Below are 24,649 nucleotides of genomic sequence, written 5' to 3' on the forward strand. Positions count from 1 at the left end.
AACTTGGCCAAAGAGCTTCTTTAAGAAACTCCCGTTTGTAGGTATCCCAGGAAGGGCAAAGTAGGGCGGGGCTGGAGTAGGCGGGATAGAGGGCGTCGGCTGACCCTCACCCCTGGCCACACTCACGCGGGGCGGCGCGGACTACAACTCCCGGCATGCCCGGCGCACGGTACATGCCCGCCTCCAGCCGCCTTGCAGGCAGGATGCAGACGCTGGGAAGAGCGATGAGGATGGAGGCCCGCGAGGCAGCGCCGCCGGCGGGGGCGGGCGGCTGGAGCAAGTGGGTGAGGCTCAACGTGGGGGGCACGGTGTTCCTGACCACCCGGCAAACGCTGTGCCGCGAGCAGAAGTCCTTCCTCAGCCGCCTGTGCCAGGGGGAAGAGCTGCAGTCTGACCGGGTGAGGCCCGCGGGGTGGGCGGCGGTCGGGGATCCTTAGCTCGCCGGAATCTGGTTGTCCAGCCTGGCCCGCCCGCGCGGCTGGAAACTCGGCTGGGTTTATTTCCGAAGAGCTGGAGGCGGGAAGAACTGGCCGGAGGAGGGGAGAAGGAAATGGATCGGAGAGTGAGGGATGTGCCCATTGCCGTGGCAACAGCACAACGCCGGGCTGCGCCCATTTGGAGTTTTTGAGCGCTGATCTGGGCTCCCAACCCAGGAGGCTGATGGATGGGGACTCTCCCCCTCCTCTGGGGCTGTGGGAAGAGGCAGACACCTAGGGCATTCTCTCCTGCCCAAACTGGACTCCTGCACCACGGAAGGAGTTACTGAGTCTCCTTCTCCCCGCCTCCCCGCTCTTTGGGGTATGGGTAGCCTTGGGGTACAGGGAGCTGGGTGGAGAAATCCCGGGGTGCCTTCTCAGCTGGGCTTCATCAGGTAGGAGCGCTGGCCTGGGGCACCATTTCTGGGTTCCCATCTCGGCTCTGCTGCAAACCTCCTGCATGACCTTGGGTCAAACCCTATCCTGCTCAGCCTCCTGTCTGTAACCCCAGCGGGCTGGCCTGGCGATGACCTCTAAGGCCCCCTCTCTCCTGTTTCCTGACCCTCTGATCCTGTGACCTTGGGCAAGTCCCCTCACCTGGTGATGTCTCTGGTTTCTCTCTGTAGAGTTGTATTGATGCCTGCTCTGCCTCGCTGCAGGCTGAGGGTATCCAATGAGATAGTGGCTCTTTTGGAAACTTGTAAACATCCCCAGAATGACAGGGGATCTGGTGGAGACAGTGTAGGGCTGGCTTCAGGGAATAACGTCGAAGAGGGACAATCCCTGAGCCGTACGCTGGGTCGGGTGCCACTCAGACCTCACTGGATGCTCACAATGCTCCCCAGTTATGGGAAAGAAGAGGGTGGCTCCGAGAGGCCAAACCACTGGCCCAAGGTCACACAGTCAGGAAAAGGCCGAGGCAGGATTTGAACCTAGGTGTATCTGACCCCAAAGCCTTTTTACTCCATCAGGACAATCTGTTCTGGGGAAGAGCAGACACTCCACCCCCTCCCGCCCTCCCTCTGATCCATCCTTTACTGGGACTGAAGTGAGAGGTCAGGCAGGGGAGTGGGGCTCACTCTTCTCTCACTGCCTGTGCCCCTCGCCTTTGTAGGATGAGACCGGGGCCTACCTCATCGACCGTGACCCCACCTACTTCGGGCCCATCCTCAACTTCCTCCGGCATGGCAAGCTGGTGCTGGACAAGGACATGGCTGAGGAGGGTGAGTTGGTCTGGGGGAGGCCAGGGCCCATACCCTAGCCCTGCCCTCTGCAGTCTGCCGGGGCCTCCTGTGGAGGTGCAAAGCCATTTCGGCTGTCCTCAGGGGACATCTGCTTTCTTCTATGTTTCCTGCTTCTCATTCCTGACAGGACTGACTCCCAAAGCCTGTGCCCAGGCTGAGCCTAGGGACTGTGCCAAGGTGACTGGCTCATGCTTCCACTGGGTGCTGCTGGGGAGGTGACAGAAACACGGAAGCAGAGGATAGAGGGAGCCAGTGAGGCTGGGCAGGGATGCCCTTTCCCCTGGCCTTCTGGGAAGCCAGTTGTGGGTGGAGATGGCCATGGGGAGAGGTGTGGCTCTCTTTGTCTGGGTGATGGGGTATCTCAGATGCCTGGTGAGGGCTCACATGGGTCCGCAGGTGGGTCGAGTGGGTGACTTCTCGCCCAGATCCGGCAGCCCCTGCAGCACAGTTGCGGGTGAAGGCAGGGGTGGGCGGAGCCTGCTCTCCAGCAGGGCTTTGGTCCCTCCCAGGCCTGGCTGGCTGAGGCCCTGTAGATGCCCACTTCCGGGCCCAGCAGACAGTGGGGAGCCATGCCTGGGAGAAAGGCTTGTTGGCAGAGCCCCTGCCAGGAGCAAGGGGTGCCAAGTCCACTTTTCCTTAGGGCACAGGGTGTGGCTCTGGGTCACCTGACCCAGCCAGGCCAGCTTGGACATGTCACTTCTTTCTGAGTCTCCACTTGTGTATATAAAGGAGGGGCGGTGATCTACATTAGGGACATGTTCTGGGAAAACAGATGTCATGAGTCCCGGGGCTTGTACCCTGGAGGTGTCTGGCACAGCCCCTCCCTCCTCACTCGGGCCCACGGTCTTCCCTCCTGACCCCTGTGGGACACAGTGATCTAGAAGCCAGGTGGCTCCCCAGAAGGCCACAGCTTCAAAATCAGGGCCCGCTGTAGGCGTCGGCTTTGTGGAGCCCCACAGCTTTCCCGGCAGCCCCTGGGGCAGCAGGTACCATGGGCGTGGCTTGGGCCCAGGAGTAGGTCCCATGGGGAGGGGAGGTAAACACTCCAGCATCAAGGCCAACACCTGTTTACAGGTTCTGGGTTTGTCAAGCCCTGGCACTCCTAGCACCTTTAGACAGGGCTAGAGCCCTGATCCAAGGGGCCAGGGGATCCAGGAGGAAACTGACTAGTTGTGTGACACCTGCAAAGTCACTTATCCCTCTGTGCCTCCATGCCTGCATCTGTGGAACCGGGTGACAATAGCACCCACCTTGCTGAGCTGCTGTGAGGATAAAAGGAGCTAATGCAAGTGCGTCACTTAGCACGGTGCCTGGCACTGAGGACCCGTGATGCAGAGTTAGTTGTCTGTCATCTGCAGGGCTCCATGGGGGGCATCCTGGCAGTAGCACTCACTCACTGCCTCCTCTGTAGTAGGTGGGTGTGGGCTCTGGGGACATCAGACATGGGCCCTGTCCCCGGGGAGCCCAGAGTCCAGTCATGGAAAGGACAGGAAGTGTCTCTGCCCCGCAGGAGCTTAGGGGAGTCCTAAGGCCGAGGGTTGTCCCCTTCACTGGAGAGGGCACTTGCTCAGTCTCTAAGACTCTCAGTCTCCTTAACTGTATGGGGACAATAACGCCTGCTTCCTCCATGACCCTGGGGCTTGTGGTGAGCACAGGAGGGGCTTTGCAAACTGTGAAGTGTAGTGATTGGAGAGATGCACATGCACAAAGATTATGCATTTAGAAGGCAGAGGAACTTGAGTGTGAATCCCAGCTCTGCCGAGTGCCAGATGTGTGACCTTGCACAGCTGCTGCTTTGCCTGGTCCTCGGTTTCCCTGTTTGTTCAGTGGGGGTGATGAAAGTACTTACTTCTTGTGCTGAGAATTAACTGTGGTAAAGAGTGTAACATACCTGGCACGGTGCCTGGCACTTAGCGTGTGCTTCATAAATGGGAACATGTAATTGGGGGCCAGCCAAGCCCCTTCTCACTGTGGCATAGGGTCCAGTCCCAACGGGCCCACTGCCTCTGGATAGCCCCAGACTAGAGGACTGGCAGCCATCCCTGGGTCACTGTGCTCAGCACAGCAGGGATATAGGGCCACTGAATGGCAGCCTCTCACCCCTGCTACAGAGAGTGTGGGACCCAAGGAAGGAAGTGTTCCCTCTTGCCTGACCCCTGAACTCAGAGGCCCATCACCCTTGTGTGACTGGAGCAGGGGGTGGAGGTGGAGGGGACAAGGTGAGAACGGGGCACGGGGGCAGTGGGAGTGACGGGGGTGGGGTGCTGCTCTGTCTGTGCCAGGGGTCCTGGAGGAAGCGGAGTTCTACAACATCGGCCCGCTGATCCGCATCATCAAAGACCGGATGGAGGAGAAGGATTATACCGTCACACAGGTCGGGGGGCTGCAGGGCAGCGAGGTGGCATCCCTGGCCAGGGCAGGGGGTGGCGGGGACGGGGGCGGGGACTCAGGAGGAAGGTTGGGAGAGGCAGAGCCAGTTTTCCCTGGGGAGGCCGAGCTCTCCTGTAAGGGGAGGAGTGGTTGTCCAGCTCCCCAACTGTTCAGCAAAGCCCCAGACTGGGAGACGGACTCTGGGTTCTTTCCCTGCCTCGGCTCTGTTTGCTGTGTGACCTTGGGCCAATCACACCCCTCTCTGGACCTTGATTTCCTCTTGTGGAATATAGAGGTGCTGAGAACTGCCCACCCTTCCCTTCCTCCCAGGCAAAATGGGGTCACTGTGGAGGTACAGGGGGCCCTGGGGGAGGCAATGTGGGATTATTACATTGTCCACTTCATGGGCTCAGGGGGTCCCCTGGAGGTCATGGCACAAGCTTCTGGAGCTGGCGTTTCTGAGCTTGGACCCTAGGCCTAAGTGGCCAGGCTGTAGGAGGAGCTGGAGAGATTCTCTGCCCACCCTGGGGGAGACGTGGAGGGTGGGAGATGGGTAGTGAGGCACCGTCTCCCAGCCCCAGGAGATTGAAGAGAGGGTGCCCCGCATCCCCTGGAGGACCTGCCTCAATTAGTGTCCCAGGATGTCCCCTAAGCCCCTCCTCCTTTCCCACTTGTGTCACCTGTGTTCCAATTCTGGCTCTGCTACTCTTCAGCTGGGTGACCTTGGGCAAGTAACTGACCCTCTCTGAACTTCCATGAACATCCCATAACTCCTAGGGTTTTTGGAGGGATTAAGTGAGAAGATGCACGTCGAGTGCCTGGCACATAGTAGGTACTCAGATCATGGCTCCCATCTCCCCTCCCCCACTTCTGTCTTTCTTAGGGGTAGATGGTGGGGGGAGGACAGGTGCTCTTCCGGCCCCCGGGGTGCCTGGCACTCCCACAGGTGCCCTCCACGCCCCCCCTCTGCCTGCAGGTCCCACCCAAGCACGTGTACCGTGTGCTGCAGTGCCAGGAGGAGGAGCTCACGCAGATGGTCTCCACCATGTCCGACGGCTGGCGCTTCGAGCAGGTGGGCTGGGCCACACCCCCAGGCAAAGCAGGCCCCTCCCTTCCCGCAGCCCCAGCCTTGGGGTGCCCACTGCAGCCCCCGCCCGGGGTCTTAAGACAGAGTAAACAAGATTAAGAAAGGCCACACTTGGCAGCAGACTGACCAGGAAGGAGAGAGGAGGGAAGCCCTGCTGGCCGCAGGGCAGCTCCCGGGAATCATCTTTAATGGGAGTCCTCTCAGCAACCAGGTAGTGGTCTACACCGTAGTGTGTGAGTCTCTGGCCCCCAAGCAACAGCTCTGGTGCGAGGAGACAAGATCCACATAGGAGAGCGGAGGTCTCCTTGGGGCCACACCTCGTGTAACAATTCCATAGGTATAGATTCCAGGTCCCTGCAAGGGACATGCCCAGTTCCAAGCATTGCCACATTCAGGGGAACCCAGAGCAGCGGCTTCCCATGAGGTATTTATGGTGACCTGTACTTCCTCCCAGTACCTATGCAGTTTACCACCAGGAGAGATTTTTATCATAAACGGTGTTGCCCTAGTAATGCAGCTGACGTCACACCTCTCTCAGGTTTCCAGAGGATCAGAGCCAACAAGTTAACCCAAGGTCAAATTTGCCCTTAGAGAAGGGGAAGGGTTGGGTTACCCTTTATCCATACAAGCTCCCTTGCACCTGGAGGTTGAAGAAGGCCAGGCTTCCCAGGATGGCTGGGCAGGATGGAGGAACAAGTCCAGTCCAGGAGCCAGAAGCCTGGCTTCATATCTAGACCTCACCACTGACATGCTGTGTGATCTTGAGGAAGTCGTATCTCTCTGGGCCTCAGTTTCCTAATCTGTGACATGGGCCAGCAGTGCTTCCTTTGCAGGACTGTTGTGTAGATTAGAAAGACCATGGATAAAGTCCCTAGCCCAAAGTAGGCCTTGAAACATTGGAGCTAGCTAGCATCCTGTGAATTATTAGAAGCATTTAAGTCTATAGGACCCCTGAGAGGACTCGGGGTCCCAGATTCAAATCCTGAATTTGAATCCACATTCAAATTCAGATTCTTCCTGGCTGTGGGACTTCACCACCTCTCCAAACCTCATCTGCCGAAGGGGCTGATTTTTCCTCTCTGTCTGCAGGATGAGGGTTCCTGGGTGCCGAATGAGACCCATCATGTGCGGGGCCTTTATCAGCCAGAAGGGGCCCTGCAGGTGTCATTATTTTAGGGACCCCAGAACAAAGGTGGGGCCACTCTTGAAAGCCTAAGGGAGTCTTTGGCAATTGCATGGGCTCTCAAAGGCTGAGCGAGCATGTCAGGGACCGCTGGCGTAAGGAACGGGCGACCCGTTCTACCTCTGCTTCCAACAGTGAACAGAATATTCTATGGAGCGCCACCAGGTCAAGCCAACCCCATCCTGCAGCCTGGTTCTGGGGCTGCCTCAGCCACATCTGGGACAGAGGGAGACAGCCTGCCCATTACAGGCCTCTGCCTGCTCTTAGGACGTTGCCTGCTAGATACAGGAGAGGAACAGCAGTGATAACCCTCCTCCTCTAAGGATCAGGTCCAGCCCAGCCACGTGGGGAGGCTGGCCCTGGAAATAGACCAGAGGCATAGGTGGGGGCGGAGGGGGAGAGGAGTCTGACTTTGCGCCAGAGGTGTCCTCTGGAAACCCAGGGATGGGCCTGAACAGCAAGATCAGGGCACAGTCGACAGGTGCCAGTGTCCGCCCACCCCGTCCCCTCAACCCCACCCTATTGTTTTCTCCCCATGCTCCGCCCCTCCAGCTGGTGAGCATCGGCTCCTCCTACAACTATGGCAGCGAGGACCAGGCAGAGTTCCTGTGCGTGGTGTCCAAGGAGCTCTACAGCTCCCCGCACGGACTGAGCTCCGAGTCCAGCCGCAAAACCAAGGTGAGCCCTCTGCCCCGGCCCCTTCCCTGCCCCGACCTCGGCCTCCCTGCCTTTCCTCCCTCCCCTCGCTGCCCTCCACCTAGCCATCCGTGCTTCTTTTTCCCTCCCGCTGCACACGCCTGAACCCCTGCTCACAGCCGATGCCATCCATCCCATGCCACCCACCGTCCTGCCTGCTCACGCCAGTTACCCAGGCCCAGACTTGGGGGGGCAATGAGATGAGATTATCCCCAGGGCACGGCGAGGGTGGACTTAGATGCCACTTGGATAGTGGTCCCATGGTGGCCACGGGGCAGCGTAGCACAAGGGGGAGTGCACTGGACTAGGGGTCTGGGCGTGGTGTGAGCGCTCTGCGTGACCTTGGACAAGTCCCGCCCCCTCTGGGCACCTTGGTTGTGTTCTCAGAGGAGTGAGAGGGGTGGACCACCAGCTTGCAAGTTCTGGGATCCAAAGGGCCAATTTATTTCCCAGGGGCCTGGGCTGGGGCAGGGAAGCCGAATCTGTTAATCCCGCCCCTCCCGCAGGCTGCCTCCTAGGACTCAGCAGCAGAGGGGTCTGGAGGCCTTGGGGTCCGGCCCTGTGTTTCCACCCTGGCCTGTGAGGCAGCATCAGCTGGCTGCGGGGGAGGGGGCTAATCGGAGGTCCTGCCACCCTGGACCCAGAGCTGATCGGAAGCCTGAGGGGCCTTTGGTAGGACCAGTGGGGCAGGCAGCTAGGCAGGCTGGGAAGAAGGGAGACCGTTCCTTCTAGGAGCCTGTCCCTATGTGCTAGAGACTTAGGAACTCTGCTTCCCGTCTGGCCATCTGCCTCCCTGGGCCGTGACTTCCCCTGTCCACCGCAGCCCCATCGGGGCCAGTGGCCGGCACGGCCTTGCAAGGGTGCAAGGTGAGCTTGCTGCTCCTGCCTCTCTGGGAGAGACCTCAGGACCGGGGGTGCCCGAGCCTGGTGCTGACATCTCAGATCTGCCTGGTGTCTGCCCTGGGACTTCCCTGGCCTCATTTCTGCTCTGGGTCGGTCCTCCTAAAACGAGGCCTTCCCAGGCAGCCCTCAAGGCTACCCTGGCCACACACCCACCCCCTTCCTCTGACACCCCTCCCCCAGCCTTGCTCCACGTCCCGGCTGCCATGCCGATCCGTGAGCATCCTCAGCAGGACTCCACCCTCTGCTGGTTCCCCCAGGCCCCTCGAAGGCTTGCCCGGGGATCCGACAAGATGCCCCAGCTTCCGTGGCTGTAGCACTCCCCTTCCCGGGAGGTGCCCATTGCCCGTCCCCTTCACGCTGAGACGGGGGCCTGCGGGGACAGCCGCCAGCGGACCCTGGCCCCCTCGTTAGCTCTGCGCTCTTTCTTCCCTGGGTCTGCCGGCTGGTCCACAGTGCGCGGAGGAGCAGCTGGAGGAGCAGCAGCGGCAGGAGGTGGAGGTGGCACAGGTGCAGGTGGAGGTGGAGGCAGATACGCAGCAGAAAGGTGCAGCCAACCCCCAAGCAGAACGACCGCTGATAAAGGCCGCGCCTCCCGTCCGCTCCCTGCTGGAGCCCGCCGCGGAGCCTGGGGTCCCGGGACGGCCGGGGGGCGGGCCCTCCAGGGTTAGCTCAGCCGCGTGCCTGGCGCCTCACCTGCATAACCATCCCTTCTCTCACTTTCTCTTTGCAGCCCAGTCATCTCAGGATCCCGCTAACCTTTTCTCCCTCTCACCACCGCCTCCTCCTCCTCCTCCGCTTCCCGCCGGAGGTCCTGCCTCATCTTCATCCACCTCTTCTTCCTCCTGGATCTCATCTGCACCCTGCCTCTTCCCTCTCTGCCCCTGTCCGGGTTTTCTCTCTGCCTGCTCACACCTCCATCCCGGGGCTGCTGTGGTCCCAGCCTCCTGTGCCCTCCACCCAGGTGCCCCGGCCCCGCATCCCAGAGCATCCCGCCTGCCGCCTCCCACACCCCTTCTGGCGCCTCCCGCCTCCGGGCCCGGGGCAGAGGGGCACAGCTGCACCTCCTTGGTGCCCGCCGACCCCGCCGGGCACATCTAAGGCCGGGCCGCCCTGCTGCAGCGCCTCACCTCCTCGCCTCCTCCTCACGTTTCCTCCTTGCAGGTTCCTGTCTGCACCCCCTCAGACCTGAGGCTGCGCTTGCGGTGAGGGCTTCTCCTGGGCCCCTCGCCTGCCCCCAGAGCTGCCATGCCTGGTTTGTAGCTTGGCAGAGCTGGAGGCAGGGGCGGAAGCCAGGAGGGTGCTCATCTCTTGTTTTTTGGACTTCAGCCGAACTTCTGGCTGATTTTCTCCCCTCCCCCAAGTCTCTCAGCCTATCTTGGCCTTGGGGATGAGGCTCTGAGATAAGACAAAAGGGGGAGGAAATTCTTTCCCACCTGCGCAGCAGCATCAGAGCCACACTGGGAAGGAGGGAAGGGAAACGGAAGCCAGGTGCCCTGACCTCATCCCTGCGCGCTCAGGAGCTTCTGCATCACAGCCTTGAGGCACTGAGTTCCCTATTTCTGCGGGGCTGGGAAGGACAGGCCACACTTGGATTCCCTTGGCCTAGGAGGAGTCAGCCGGAGCTGGCTGAGGATTGGGCTGTGGCAAAAAAAGCCCTGGCCAGGTGCTCACAAGCCCCCACTCAGTCTTATGTGCCTGCCGTCTGACCTTGGGCAAGTCACTGTCCCTCTCTGGGCCGCAATTGCCTCTAAAATGGGGACGGACAGCTGCTCTCTGTGACCTTCTGCCTGAGACAGTGGTGACCAGCCTCTGGGCCTTGACCCCCTGGCCAGAGCCTTGGCAGAATGTGGCCTCCTAGGCAGCCATCCCCCGGCCCAAGGTGGGGCATGGGGCCCCCGGATGGGCGAGCTGGGTCCTCTCCCTGCTCCCCCTCCTCCTCAGCTCTGAACTCACTTTTTCTGGGCCTCAGCCCCCCTCCTTCCTCCCAGAAAGGACCTCGTGACTCACCTGACTCTTTCTCTCTCCCTCTCTCCCCACCCCTCCCTCCCTCCATTCCAATCTCCTTTCTGCCCTTCTCCTGGCCCTGCACTACCCCCTCCTCACCGACCTCACCCTCTCATCCTCCCCCCGGTGTTCTGACCACTCCCCACCCCGTCTCCCTGGCCCCTCTTATTTTCTAGCTGTTACAAGCCAGAGGCACCCGGATGTGAGGCCCCAGATCGCCTCCAGGGACTTGGGGTTCCGTTCTGAAATCCTTTATTTTTGTACCACGGGGTGGGCCCCCAGCCCGAGGCGGAGGAAGAGCTCTCCCCGCTGTCACCTCTGTCTACACCTGCGGGGCTGTGATTTGCCCCTGCCTCCGGGGGCCGGGTGGGGGCCCACTGGGACCTCGCAAGGCCTGATGTGGGCCCTGGGACCCCTGGGCAGAGCCACCTGCCGGTGGTCAAAGTGTGGCACTGTCCAGCTGTGTCTTCCAGGCCCCTACGTCCCCTCCCTCAGGTCCCCAGCTGCATGGCAGATACGCTCCCCCCCAGCCCAGTCACATCACCTCCTTGAGCCTTAGTCTCCCTGTCTGTCAAATGGGTTCACGTCCTGCCCTACCTACCTCAGGTTTGTTGTGAGGTTACCGAGAGGAGCAGAGGTCCCCGAAAGCCCTCAGGGAGGGCACAGGGCGCAGACTTGGACCTGCCTGGCCCAGGATGGAGACTGAGGGATTGGTGGGCGATGAAGGGTGTGGGGTTAGCCCTGTTGAAGGAGGGGATGGGTGACTCGGCCTTCACCTTGGCTGCTCCCCACCCCCCTGCTGTCTGTAGTGCTGGTGGCACAGCACCCTGGCCAGGAGGAAGGCAGGCATTGGTTCAGCAGGGGCAGCGGGGCCACCAGGAACTGGTGACAAGGGAAAGGGGGACACTCCTCCCTCTGCCCAAGGGAGAGTCTGGGGTGGCAGGGGCTGACAAAGGGGCCCCTCCTGCGTTTATGGCCTCCCCAGCTGGATACTTGCTTCTCAGCGGTGTCCAACACCACCGTGTAATAAAACCTGAAGAAACAGCCAGCCTGGCTGTCTCCCTCTCTTTCTCTGGGCCACATTTGGGGACAGGGGCTAAACTTAAGGTGGTGTAGACAACCCAAAGGCAATGGGGCTTCTTCATAAAGCCCAGGGACCCTGCCCTGTTGTCACTCTCCCATGTGTGCTGGGGGCAGGAGCATCACGGTTGAATCCTCTGTCCCGTGGCCGGACACCGAGGGTACCAGCTCTGCCTTGCTGGGTGAACTTTGGAAAATACCTTCCCCTCTCTGGGCCTCAGTTTCCTCAACAGTAAAGTGAAGGGGTGGGCCAGGTGACTTCTAAGGCCCCGCCCCCTGGAGTCACGCAGGTCTCTTCCGGCCTCCAGGCAGACCTAGATTAGCTGGGGTGCTGAGGGGTAGGGAATTGGACCTCTGGGAATCAGAATACCAGGTCCTCCCAAGCCTGGCTCCCTACGTCCCAATTCCCAGTCTCGCCTCGCCATTCAGGTAAGGTGCTCTCCTTCCTGGCTTCACACTGCCACCTCAGCTCCCTCCTAACCTAGCAGGAGGTCCCCTGCTAGGACCTCCTGTTCCAACTAAAAACAACTTACTGTTCCCTAACAGGCCACTGACTTTGGGGACTGTTGCCTTTGCACATGCTGTTCCTCGGCCTGGAATGCTCTTCCCCACCTTGGCCACCTTTGAACCCCAAGTCTCCTCCAGGCAGCCTTCCCGAGGTGCAGGCTACCCCAAAGCCCCTTCACCCTGGATCAGCATCCCCACCCCTCCCGAGATCAGGAGCCAAGTTCTGTGCAGCTCTGTGACCCCAGTGCGGCCCTTGGCACGTGGTAGGAGCCTGTGAGCTGCTTGCTGAATAAATGACTCAGAATGCAGAGGCAGTGCCGTGCCGGAGGGGAAGTGGTAGCCTGGGAATCAGGAGATAGGGCTTCCGCTCCAGGCTCCACTCCTGACCCCTCCCTGGTGCGATCATGAGACTCTCTGCCCCTCAGCTTCCTTCCAAGCTTCCAAAGGAGCGCATCACTTGTCCCAGCCCTCACTCTGACCTGAGGGGCACCAAACCATTGCCTTCCTGGGGTTGTTCCCAGGACCTAGGCCCCTGCCCTGGAGGCCACCGCTTCCCCCACTGACCCCCCCCCCCTTGGCCTTCTGGACGCTTAGCCAACAGGCTGAGCAGATAACAGGGGCTGCTCAGTCAAAGGCATGAGATTGGTGCCCGGGGCCCCATTCAATCCCCAGAACAGGACCTCGGGTCAGACAGCTTTATTCCACAGGGCAGCTGAGCTCACCTCCAGGTGAGAATGGGCAGTGAAGGCCAGAGGAACAGGTAGGCGTGGGAGGACCCTGGACCTGGGGCTCCCCACCCTTTGGCCTGCAGTGGCGGCTGGCCCACTTGGCTGTCTCCAGGGCTCTGAGGGCCCTTCCTGCGGGGGCACCTTCCTCCCCCACCCTCAAGTTAGGCCAAGGGCTTCAAAGGCTGGAATCTGCTGTCTGGAGAGGATGCTGGCCCAGCAGCCTCTGCGCTGGGCCGGGGGCAGGTGGGGTCCCGGCAGCCACATGATTGCTGCTCAACCCCTCCCCACCAAAGTCAGCAGCGGAGGAAGGGGAAGGAGAAGAGAGAATCAGGAGGGGACAGGCTGGATGTGAAACGCCCCCAGCCGGGCCTGGTGACCATCCCAGGCCCTCAGGGGAAGTCTTGACCACCAGCTGATGGCCCTTCTCCGTCCTTGTGTCCTCACTGGGGCAGATGTCAGGCAACAGGTTGTGGGAGAGGAGAGACGCCACCTCCTGTCCCCACGGGGCCCTGCCACCGGCAGAATACTTGCTCCCCTGCCTGGTGGGCGCCCTGGGCTCTCTGAGTCCAAGAGGTGGGGGCCCTTGCTCTGCGGGGGCAGCTCCTCAAGTCAGCACCTGCTGGATCCAGCCAATCACACCTGTGATGCGGGTGTAGACACCAAAATAGTTGGGCCGGCCACAGCCCAGACCCCAGCTGACCAGCCCCGCCAGGAACCAGCGGCCACTGGGCTCCTTGCACACCAGCGGGCCGCCCGAGTCACCCTGTAAGAGGGGAAGAGACAGGGCCACGTCAGGATAGAGGCGTCCCCTTCCAGGCAAGGGTCCCGACTGCTGGGCATGTTCTGAGTGAACATCTACCTTGTGGGCATCCCCTTTGGAAGCCTCCGATAAATGGAGGGGGCCCAAACCAGCCCAGCCTGGCCTCCAGCAGGGCCTGGCTTTCGCGGAAGCGTGGACGTGTGTCCCCACGCCCTGCCCAGCTCCGCCTGCCTTCTGTGGGCTCCGTCTAGTCCTCTCTGCTGCCTCACTTGGGCAAAGTGCCTTGCGGAGGGCAAGGAGCAGAGCCGGGCTTGGGCCTCAGACCTGCCCCCCCGGGGTCTCTTCTGATCTGGGGCCTGCAACCTGGAGCAAGTCTCTCAACCTCCCGAGCCTCAGTTTCCTCATCCATAAAGTGGGAAGAGCCAAGCCCACCTTGCCATGAGGCTGCAGCAGGCCACTGTGGGCAGAAGGCCAGGCCCCGGGTGATGTGAGCAGTGCCCTCTCTCCCCGATCTGGCCCACCCCGCAGGAGTCACCTGGCAGGCATCCTTCTTGCCCCTGCGGTAGCCAGCGCACAGCATGCGGGGGGTCACCTGGTAGCGGTAGGCCTCGCTGCACAAGTCCTGCGGGATCAGCTGCACGTCCACCTTCTGCAGACCGTTGCTGGTGGGGCCTGCCCGGTGGGGCCGGGGGCAGAGGTGAGAAGCAAGGAGGTGCCTGGGGCCCCCCACTCTTCCCTCCCCACCCTTCCGTCCCCGCCCTCCACCTCTCCATCACTCTGTTCTGGCTTCTTCTCTGAGTAGCTCATGGTGACAGACCCCACCCCGACCCTGCCCAAGGCCTACCTGGACTAGGGTCCTCCTTAGGTCCTCCCCTCCCCTCCTGCTTGAGGCTTCTTGGCTGCCTCCCCTCCGCTCTGTGACAGCCCTGGGGGATTTTTCCAGAACACACATCTCACCCCTTCACTCCCCCCTAAAACTCGTCAGCATCTCTCCACTGTCCAGCCAGCACTTCTCCCTAGGAGCTTCAGTCGACACTGTGCCTAGTCCCACCCGGAGATCCGGTCTGTTCAGCTGGGGTAGGCCCAGACATCCGTGCTTTTTCTCAAAGCCCTGATGCTTCGAGCAGGTCAGGAGGAGGACTCCTGGCTCCAGATCCTCACCCAGATCCACCGGCTCCCCTCTGGTACTGGGTGTTCTCAGGGCTCCCTGGGTTGCCACCTGTGCTCTTATCAGAAATGCCTTTCCCCTTCGCTGGGACACTGCTGACCTATCCTCCAAGCTTGAGCTCAGCCCGCCCTTCCTCTGGGCTGCCACTGCCCCCTGTACCTCCCCATCCGTGTCAGCTCCCCAAAGAATGTTTCCTGTTTGTCTTTATATTCCCTTTGTCCAACTCGATGCCTGGCATATAGCAGGTGCTCATAAATGTGTCATTGAATGAATGAATGAGGAAGTGGACCAATCCTTGTTTTACACTGTTCTCTATCCTCCTCTTGGACATGTCACTTTTCACCTGAGCCTCAGTTTCTCCGTCTTTAAATTATCCCTCAGTCCTCCCACCTCCAGATTGTAAAGCACAGTACACATTTTTAAAGGCGCCACCACGAAGGGTGCAGGGCGTGGCTGTAGTTATGTACAGAACTGAGAGGTGGCCTCTAGGGATGGCCAGCTCCGGTCAGTGTAGGAGGGAAGGGGACAAACTCATGTTTCTGAGAGGCAGCAGCCAAACAGCAGGGGCTCTGGGGTCAGATAGTCCTTGGTTCTAGTCTCTGCTCCAACGCTCTCTGGCTGTGTGACTTTGAGTCACAGCTAAATGTCTCTGAGCCTCCGTTTCCCCATCCTTAAGATGGGGTCCGTGATAACCAATAGCTAGGGTTATTGGATGGATTAAATGAAATCATGTTCCCCTAAAATCTAACCTCCATGCGGTAAGTGTTAATAATTAAGAGCCTCCCCCCAACACAGACACATACCCCCCCACCCCCCGCTGTCCAAGGAGCAGAGGGTTGGAGCTTGCCCATGGGCTGTGGGGTCCCTGGCCTGCCCCATCACTCCACACTTATCCCCTAGGATATCCTTCCATGACTTTGGTTCTCCTTAAATGCCCTTCTGGCAGGAAGGGAAGGGGAGAGGCCCACGGCCATAGTTAAAGGTTGTTTTTTTCCATGAAATCCAGCGCAGTTTAATCCCAGGACTAGCGGGCCTCTGGAGTGGAGCCCCAGGGCCCCCTGCCAGCTCACCTCCAGGCTCAGAAGCTGCATGAGGGGGACCCATCCCATCTTCCCTGCCCGCAGTCCAGCTCACCACCCTCGCGCAGGGCACCCCAGCCTGTGATCCAGCAGTGCAGGCCCGGCTCGAAGAAGTGGGAGCGCGCGGGCAGGCAGACGGGGTGCACGGAGGCCGAGCGCACCACGGGGTGGTCGAGCTGCAGCAGGGCCACGTCATAGTCGTGGCTGTCCTCCTCATGGTACGGGTGCAGGAGCAGGCGGCTCACCTTGAAGGACACCTCACCCGGCCAGCGAGCGCTCTGCCATACTTTGCCCAGGAACACAGTCCACGGCGTTGGGGACGCCATGCTGAGGGCAGGGAGGGGGACTCGCTCAGCGGCCGCCTCCCCGATCCCATCCCAGATCCCTAGGGTAGCCAGCTTCCCCCCGGGACACCAGCCTCTAACCCATCCCCGCCCTGCTCTGGAAGGCCAGGCAGCTGGTGGTACGGTGTTCAGTGTTGGCCCTGGAGCCCTCCTGCCTGGGTTCCAGCTCCAGCGTCATCCCTCCCGAGGTGTGTGTGCACCTCTCTAGGCCTCAGTCACCCCATCTGAAAAATGGGAATAGCATCATCTACTCATATGTTCCTGAGGGAATTCAATAAGACTGTGTATGTAAAAAACTTAGCACAGTGCCAGGCACTGGCAGATCATTCTCTCCTTTTTTTCTGTGCACTTTATAGATGGGGCAGCTGGGAACGCCCTGAAACTTGCTGGTCCTCAGGAGGAGGGGGAGGGGGTTGAGTGTGGAGGAATTGGCAGAGAGTGGGCTGTGCAGACCCCTGGAGGCCAGGTCAGCATCCAGGTCTTCCTCTACCTTGTGGGCAGTGGGGAGCCAGGGATGAAGTGAAAGAAGCTGGGTAGTCAGACCGCACCCAGAAGGGCACCCGGGCACCTGGGCAGAGGATGCAAAAGGGAGCTGAGCTCTGGGCTGCCGGGGTGACCCAGTGGTGATGGTGGCAGCGTGCACAGGCAGTGGCTGAAGATTCGTCCAGACCACTGAGAGGGCTTGCTTACTGGCTGAGTATGAGGGGAGGGGGAGGGGTGCCCTGGTGGCTCCAGGCCTTTGGCTCGGACTGTGTAGACCCAGGACAGAGGAGAAGGTGTGGAGACAGAGTCCGGAACTGGCCGTGCTGGGGGCGGGTCTGGGGCCCCAGACATCAGGCTAGGGGTGGAGAGGGGGTGCTGTCAGCCCACCACGGAGATGAGGAAGATGTCTGTGGGGCAGGGTGAGACGTCCCTTCTTGTGGGCTTCTCTGCCGCCCCTCTCCCACCCCAGGTCACAGACAGGCATGCCTGGAGGAGGAGGGTTCATGGTCTATGACCAGGTCAGGAAGTTCTGTTTTCTGCTGTACCCCAGTGTCTAGCACAGCCCCTGGCACATAGTAGGAGCACAATGAATATCGCTGAACAGATGAATGAGTAAATAAATGAATCACTGACGCAGCTGAGAGCAAGATACCAAAAGTAGAGCACAGAGAGCTCGAGCAGCCTCTCCAGGGGCACAGAGTGCGCTCGTGGTGGAGCCAGGGCTGAACCCAAGTGTCGGAACAGCCAGTCTGAGGGACTTCCCACCGCCCTCCCCTCTGTCTGCTTAGGTTTCAGACACACTGTACCCCGTCACAGCCTTCCCTACCCCACCTCTCACGGCCCACGGCCCCGTGCCATCCCCCTCACCTGTCCTCCTGGAAGCAGTGGGCAGCTGTGATCACCCAGCGGTCAGCGATGAGGGCCCCCCCACAGATGTGTCGGCCCCGAACCTGGAGGCTGGCCTGCCAGGGCCACTCACCCTCCGAGGACTCGGCCCCGCCCACGATGCGGCCCGAGGGGCCCTGGAGGCCACAGTCTAGGGTGGAGGAGGGGACAGGGATGGACAGAGGGCGAGCGGCCGCAGAGAAACAGACACAGAGAAAAAGAGAAGGGGGAGGCGAGGGAGGGAGAGAGGCGGGCAGGACCCACACCAGGGGGCAGAGGCGCGGTAGAAAGAGACAGATGGACAGACGATGAGCTCTCCCTCCAGCTCCGCAGGGTGGGAGGGCCCAGCAGGTGGAGGGGCATGCTGCCCAGCCCAGCCTGTCGGGGCCCCCAGGGCTCACCACAGTACTGCTCATCCGAGCCGTCCTTGCAGTCGGGGTGCCCGTCGCACTGTGGGTTGGGCTTCTTCACACAACTGCCGTCCTCACACTGGAAGGTGAAGGTCCCGCAAGGCACCCCTGGGATAGAGGGGGTGGGGGCAGGGCTTAGAGGGTGGGTCCCTGAGCCCAAAGGAGCCTCCAACACAAGGCCAGGGAAGACAGAGCCCGGAAGAGGCCAGGAGGTGACCGGGGAGGGGTCTCTTGACTGCACTAAAGGGTTCCCTGAGGCTCCTTTACGGTCCCCTAAAGGCCATGTCCCCTCCGCCCTCCTCGCCCCCCACGCTGGTCTGTTAAGAGAAGGCAGTGTCTCCCCCCTCAGACCTGGGCTCCTGACCGTAAGGTTATACCTACCTCCAGTTACGGTACCTGAAGGCAGACCCGTGCCCCCACTTTCAGCCCAGTGAGGCTCCCAAGAGCGCGGCTCTGCCCCTCCCTTCACACTGAGCTCCCCTCCCAGCCTGGCAGCCCTCCGGGCCCTGCCCCACCCAACCACACAACTGCCCCTCACTGCCTTCACCATGAACAGCTTTCTTCTCCACAGTCTTCGCCTGCTCGCCTTTCCTCCGCTACTTAAATTTTACCTCTCTTCAAGGCCCAGTTCAAAGCCTGCCTCTTCCAGGAAGCTTTCTCAGCCTGATCTCCTCCTCATCCTCCAGCCTTCATATGCTGGACATGATGTCCAGAAGGTCTGGGCCAGAGAGTCACCCATCATTTTTTTTTTCTACTATCAGATAATCCCCAGAGGGCAGGGACCACTTTGGTGTCTTTTATTCCCATTTCTCAACTCTGCCTTGCATATCACTGGGTAGTCTGTGAGTGAAGATTGGTTAGTCAGATGGATGGACGGATGGACGAATGGATAAAACACTGGAGACTCTGACAGGAGATTGGGCAGACCAACAAATGGGTGACTTGATGGTCTGGTAAGAAGACTGACAAGCAGCTATTTGGATGGATAAATGAGTGGCTGTAAGGACCAATGGACAAACACGTAGTTAGAGAGGTCCATGGATGCATGGATGGAGGATGGAACAATGGACATACAGAGAGGCAGTTGGGTAAACCAGTAACTGAGTAGATTGATGGCTTAGTGGATAGGGAGATAGGTGGTTGGACAGGCCGATGGATGAGTGAGTGAGTGGATGTATGAATCACTGGACAGACAAGATGGTTGGGGAGACCAGAAGATGGATAGATGGATGGATGGATGGATGGATGGCTGGATGGATGGATGGACGGACATATAGGCATACTTATAAATGGGTTGGTAAGTATTTGGACAAGAGGGCAGAAACATTTGCAGAAGAAGCATGCAGAAGGGCTGGGCTATCTGGCTGAGCCCATTCTTTGGTTTCCCTCTTAGATAACTGGTCATACCCCGCCCTACCTTCCTGGCACTGCTCTTCATCACTCCCATTGAGACAGTCAGGCTGCCGGTCACAGACCCTGGACAGTGAGATGCATGTGCTGTCCTCTTGGCACTGGAATGTGGCTCTGCACACTGTATGAGGACACAGGGAGGGGACAGGTGGGAGGAAGCCAGAGGCACCAGGCTGGGACTTTGTGCTGCCTGTGACTGTGCATTGTATCCCATGTCATGATCACAAATCTCTTTCTCAACTACTTTACACCTGAGTGTCACAGCAACCCTGTGAGACTCCATTTCATTGGTGGAAACAGAAATGGAGTGACTTTTCCAAGGTCACCTGGCTGAGCCAGAACTTGAAGCCGGATGTTCTGGTTCCAAATATGAGGCACCTTCACGAGCATGAAGGCAGGATCAGCCCAGAGGCAGGCACACCTCCCTTCCCTCTTGCTTCTCTCCCCACATATGTAAAACTTTGATGGGATGCAGGTGGTCTGGGGAGATCAGACTGGAACAGGCTGTACTGATGGTGACTCTGGGGGCCAGAAGCCAGGATTCAGAGGCAGAGGTATTAATCCGAGAGAGCCCTGGCTTGGGGACCATCAGGACCCTGAGCCCCTTCTGCCAGGGCTGGGCAGTGGTGAGCACGACCCCAGGAAGAGTTGGCAGCTCCAGTCTGAACCCCTGCAGTGGAGGACCCCACTCAAAGGAGGCAGATAAAGGATCCTCTCCTTGGCCAACCTGGGTCTGCTGGACTCCGCTTGACAGCCTTCCCCCTTCCGGTCCTACCCTCCCTCATCTGCTCTGTTCCTTCTTGGACGGCTGTCCTGGCAGAAGGCTGGGGGTGAAGGCCTGGTGGGGAGAAGCCCTGAGCTGGGAGTCAGGACACCTGGGTCCCACCTTGTCCCTGTCACTGCCCTACTGGGTGGTCCTCACTCTGTGCTTCCACGATGCCATCTCAGCACAGCGAGGGAGCCCTACTTCCTGGATGCTGCTAATGGGAGCTGCCTGTGTGGGGCGGGTTTCGAAAGAGTGGGCTCAGCCCAGCACAGAGGTGAGGAGACAGGAGCGACGGGGTGGGCGGGCAGCTCACCGCAGTTTCTCTCATCCAGGCCGTTGGGGCAGTCTTTGACCCCATCGCAGGCAGGCACACAGAGTCCATTCACAGAGCAGAGGAACTCTCCAGGGCAGGCTGGACAGGGAAGGAGCCATTAGGACACGTGTCAGCATGAAAACACGTGCAGACACGAGGCACACGTGTGCTCACGTGTGTACCCACACGCCTGTGTACACGGTCCATGTGGACATACATGTCCAGGCACATGCACGCAGCACCCACTCGGGTAGGTATGAGTGTATATATACCTCATGAACACGTATGACTGCCTTGCCCACGTGAGCACACACAAAGCTGCATATGTTCGTGCACACATGTGCGCACATGCGCATGCACACACACACACACACACTCCTTTTGACCCGCCTCTTGGTGCTTCCAGGGACAGCTCAGAGGCAGAGAGAAGCTGCAGGGGCTTAGGGGGTCCCCGCCCCAATCCCCAGCCTGCCCACACTCACGATCTGACTGGTTGTACAAGCTGTAGTGCACCTGCACGCCGGGCCCGGTGAGGGAGATCTGGGACGTGAAGTTGATGGTGATGCCAGCGGTGGCCACCACAGGGATCCTCTCGGCGTAGGGCTGCAGGGTGCGCAGGCCACACAGCCTGGGGGTGACCAGAGACAGACTCAGGGCCACACGGTCTGGTCCAAGGTAAGGGACAGCCTGGGTCCCCGTGTACAGACAGGGCAAGGACAGGGCAGTCGGAAAGGAAGGGGGAGCCACAACCCCAGCCCACCCCCACCTCCTCTGTCTTGATTTCTCCCTTGGGTGGCCACTCACCCCCAGAGTCATCTAGAAAGCAGCCTGGCTATGTCACTCCCCTGCTCAAAAACCTTCAATGGCTCCCCATTGCCTGCAGGATAAAATTTAACGTCTGGATTCTAGTTCCAGTCACCTAGGAGCTGTAAGAGCCTAGCAAGTCAGAGTCCCTCCCTGAGCCTCACTTTCCTCCCTTGTAAAACAAGGGAAATTATCATCTCTGTTGACCTGACATCTGACAAAAGGCTCCAATGTGTCAGTGGAAGCAATAGTCCTTGACTGGTCTACCCTCCATAGACTGGAAGAGATGTTCCTCCTGTGCTCGGTGTGGAGTGAGAAGGCAGCCTCGCTCCCCATTCAGGCCTTTCCCACCCACTGAGAAGCCTCCACAGCCCTGGCGGCTTCCCTGTGACCCTCTGGGCATGAGGGAGGCACCAGTCCCGCTCCCAGGATCAGCAGTGCCATGCTGATGGGCAGCCCTTCTCCGTGTGTGGCCACACTCGGGTGGGACCACCCCTCAACTGTGGGAGCACACTCACATCCCTGCTGGACACCCCCGTCCCCACCAATGATGCTCTTGTTCCCACAGAGCAGGTGGAATTCCCCGCAGAGAGCAGGTACGAATCCTCCCGCCTCCAGGGTGAGGGGCACGGCGCTCATCCCACACTGTGCCTGCTCACACCTGGCCTTACAGAGCAAGAGGCCATACTTTCATGGAGCAGGCGCAGCCACGCCCCCCAAGCAGCGGGACCCTCCCCAGAGAGCAGCCTGGGGTTCCCTGCCTTCCCAGGCAGGACACCCTCCACAGAACAGATGGGTCGGCCCCGTCAGCTCCTAGGAATGCCTCCCACAGGGAAGGGAGTATCCTCACAGAGCAAACAGGAATGCCTTTACAGGTGAGGGAAACACCCAGAACATGGGTGGAAAGGTCTGCAGACAGAGGTGAAAAGGCCCCCAGCAGAGAAGGTAGGAGGAAGTCAAGAGAGCAAGTGGGAGTGCCCCAAAGCATGATGGGAACATCCCACAGCAGATGCAGCAGCCCACAGAGCTGGTCCCCTAATTCCCAGGGGCCAGAGGCTTCCTCAGAACTTCCAGAACACGGCAAGCATTTAATAGTTCAATAACAGTTGGAGACCTAATTGCATGGGGATTTTGAGGTTCTCACAGCAACTCCACCCTGTGAGGAGGAATTGTTCTCATCCCGCTCTCCAGATGAGGCTCAGGAAGGGAAGTGCTGAGCTGGACGAGAATCCAACCTCCTCAGGACCCAGGAGGCCCCACCCAGCCTGCACTGTGGGGAGGTGCACCCTGACCCTCAATGCCACATGAGCTCTAGGGGCTGAGCCCTCATGTTCCCCATGACCCCCCTCAGACCTGGCCTAAGGTTTAGTTTCCCCATACTGTTTGCCTGCAGTGACCATATTCTTGCCCCCATACCAATAAACAGTTCTCAAAGTATGGTCTGGGGACCACTTGGGGTCCAAAGTAAAAATTATTTTTATAATAATTCTCAGGTATCATTTGCCTTTTTCACTCTCTTCTCACACAAGATAGAGTGGAATTTTCCAGAGACTATGTGATGTGTAACCCATTGAATGTGGAAGCAGGTGTGGGGATTCATTTGCCGTCTACCAGTCCAATTATTAAAGAAAGTTGCAAAAATGTAAAACAGTGATATTATTCTTCACCAAATGTTTTTAGTTTTGGAAAATATAATTAATTTTTCATAAAATATGTCCTTTATGTTAAAATGTAATGGGTTTCGGGGCTTCCGTGGTGGCGCAGTGGTTGAGAATCTGCCTGCCAATGCAGGGGACACGGGTTCGAGCCCTGGTCTGGGAAGATCCCACATGCCGCGGAGCAACTGGGCCCATGAGCCACAACTACTGAGCCTGCGCGTCTGGAGCCTGTGCTCCGCAACAGGAGAGGCCGCGACAGTGAGAGGCCCGCGCAGTGCGATGAAGAGTGGCCCCCACTCTCCGCAACTAGAGAAAGCCCTCGCACAGAAACGAAGACCCAACACAGCCAAATAAATAAATAAAATAAATTAAAAAAAAAAATGTAATGGGTTTCTTATTATTTTAAAGGAACAGATAAATATTTTTAAATGTTCTCAGTTTTCATTTCTAATACTGTAAATATAGGTTAAAAATATAGTTTTTATACAAGGCATAAAAATCTTTGGGGTGCTCCATAATTTTTAAAGAGTATAGAGGGGTTCTGAGATGGAAAATTTTGAGAACCACTGCTCTGCAGCCCAGGGGGACCAGAGCGGGATGAGGTGCCACCAGGGGGCGCTCCTGAACAAGCCTCGTCCTTGTCCTTTTAAAACTAAAGAAGCAAGGGGGTGTTGTTGTTTGTTTTTAAAGTAGATAAACAAATGCTATCATGGATTACTATCCCCAGAGAATTGCCCTGGGGAGTGGACAGGGGATCTGGGGGCTGGGAAATACCGGGCAGGGGGAAATGAGGAATCAGGTGCATTCCTGAACATGCTTAAGGTTCAGGGGCCTGGGGCACTGTCCCCAGACGGTTACGGGAGACTGTGGAGAGACGGGGAAGGAACCAGAGCCGGGTTGGAGGGCAGTGGAATGTTTCAGTTTATAAGAATTTGAGGGCTGCATGGTCACCTCAAGCCTTGGCCAGAGGCTCTAAGGCACCAGCGTCTGCCAATAGGACATTTCTCTACTGGCATCCAAGAGAGGATTCCAGTATCAGCCTGTGGCTCAGCCTGGTAAATCAGGAACCTGCTCAGCCTGGGCAGCATTTAGTTCTCACCCTGGAGGGCTGGGGCAGACAGGAGGCGGCAGAATTCCTGGGGCAAGGCTCTTCGTTAGCAGGAGTCAGAAAAGAATTCAAGGCAGGGGCTGTAATCCGGCAACTCAGGCTGAATCACTCAGCCTAAAGATGATCTACTTAGCCTATGCAGTATTAAAAACATTTTTTCCAATGTAGTTGCCAGCTAATTTCACATAACATCTTAGATTCTTGTTTCTGAAAAATAAGCCCTAGAAACACTGGCTGGAAGCGATCAGAGGCTGCCCGAATTAGGCAGGGCACGTGTGACCCAGCTATCCAGGTCCCTCCCTCCCTCCCTCTCCCCCACCCAGCCTGCCTCAAGGGACTACACACTGGCCTGGCCCCTTTGCACATCATCGTTTCTGGTTCTTGCTGCAGAGCCTTCTGAGTGAGGGTTTGCGTCCTCTGCCACCTTCCTCCCCTGTGATGTCACTTTTCTTGTGATCAGCCCAACCATTTCCACTTCACCGATGGGGACAGGCAGAGCCACTGGCTCCTCAGGCCTGCTGGAGCCGGAAAGGGGGAACCCTGTGCCACACTGACTCCCAGCCAGAGTGGGTTCTGCGAAACCCAGCAGCTGGCAGCCAGATTTCACGAGGTCAGCTCCCTCCCCTGCCACCAGGCCACTCAAAGGGCAGGAGGCCTCTGCTGGGGAGAAACTGGGGAGAAAACAGGGAGGTGGGGGGAGGGCAGAAAGGCTCAGGGGAGTGAGGTGACGTGCCCAAGGATGCCCCGCCCGTGGAGGGAACCCGGGCCAGCCTCTCCTCATCACTGTGCTGGCACCTGAGGGGTGAGACACCCTCTCCCCACATCCACCCTCTGTCGCTCCTCGTCAATGGCCATTCTGGGCCCCAGGACTGTGCCTCCCCCTCCCTACAAATCCTGTGCCTGGAAATCTACACCCTTCCCCAGACCTCTTGTGTCTTTGCCACCCACACAAGCAGATTTTCCAACAAATGTTTATTCAAAGAATTTCCCAGCAGCTACATAGGCTGATGGTTATCAAAAAAGATCAGAACTAGAGGAAATGGTTTGTCCGGTGCTTACAGTCTGGAGGTACACCTCTGCCTTCCCTTCCACACTCAGACACGGGCAGGAGCCTGGGGGCAGGGGGCCATGAGTCTCCACCGGGGGACCCCAGACCCTTAACGAAGGTCTGAGAAGACAGGGA

The 24,649-nt window shown here is 58.9% G+C and overlaps 2 protein-coding genes across 4 annotated transcripts in view; one reads left to right on the forward strand and one right to left on the reverse strand.

Annotated features, from left to right (window-relative positions):
* Positions 1 to 224: 224 nt before the first annotated feature.
* On the forward strand, positions 225 to 10,346 carry KCTD17 (potassium channel tetramerization domain containing 17; the record flags this gene model as incomplete). 3 transcript variants are annotated; one of them, XM_079714581.1, is made up of 9 exons in its annotated part: positions 225 to 398; positions 1,591 to 1,699; positions 4,003 to 4,094; positions 5,067 to 5,162; positions 6,913 to 7,038; positions 8,413 to 8,503; positions 8,690 to 8,767; positions 9,121 to 9,211; positions 10,140 to 10,346. In XM_079714581.1, the coding sequence occupies 9 exons, from the start codon at positions 225 to 227 to the stop codon at positions 10,207 to 10,209; spliced, it is 927 nt and encodes a 308-aa protein (XP_079570707.1). In that variant the 3' UTR covers positions 10,210 to 10,346. The 3 variants fall into 3 exon arrangements, with proteins under 3 accessions (XP_079570707.1, XP_079570708.1, XP_079570709.1); XM_079714582.1 differs by lacking the exon at positions 8,690 to 8,767; XM_079714583.1 differs by lacking the exons at positions 8,413 to 8,503; positions 8,690 to 8,767; positions 9,121 to 9,211 and having other exon boundaries at positions 10,140 to 10,303.
* A 2,536-nt stretch (positions 10,347 to 12,882) lies between these two features.
* The window catches only part of TMPRSS6 (transmembrane serine protease 6), a gene marked incomplete at both ends in the record, with an annotated part of 30,830 nt that continues 19,063 nt past the window's right edge, over positions 12,883 to 24,649 (reverse strand). The window contains 9 exons of the mRNA XM_079714703.1: positions 12,883 to 13,041; positions 13,574 to 13,710; positions 14,844 to 14,876; positions 15,341 to 15,612; positions 16,980 to 17,148; positions 17,399 to 17,515; positions 18,825 to 18,938; positions 19,897 to 19,995; positions 20,379 to 20,524. Coding sequence (XP_079570829.1) covers positions 12,883 to 13,041; positions 13,574 to 13,710; positions 14,844 to 14,876; positions 15,341 to 15,612; positions 16,980 to 17,148; positions 17,399 to 17,515; positions 18,825 to 18,938; positions 19,897 to 19,995; positions 20,379 to 20,524 — 1,246 coding nt within the window. The remainder of the gene's footprint in view (positions 13,042 to 13,573; positions 13,711 to 14,843; positions 14,877 to 15,340; positions 15,613 to 16,979; positions 17,149 to 17,398; positions 17,516 to 18,824; positions 18,939 to 19,896; positions 19,996 to 20,378; positions 20,525 to 24,649) is intronic.

This window comes from Hyperoodon ampullatus (assembly GCF_949752795.1).
Source record: "Hyperoodon ampullatus genome assembly, chromosome: 11".
In the NCBI taxonomy this organism is placed as follows: domain Eukaryota; kingdom Metazoa; phylum Chordata; class Mammalia; order Artiodactyla; family Ziphiidae; genus Hyperoodon; species Hyperoodon ampullatus.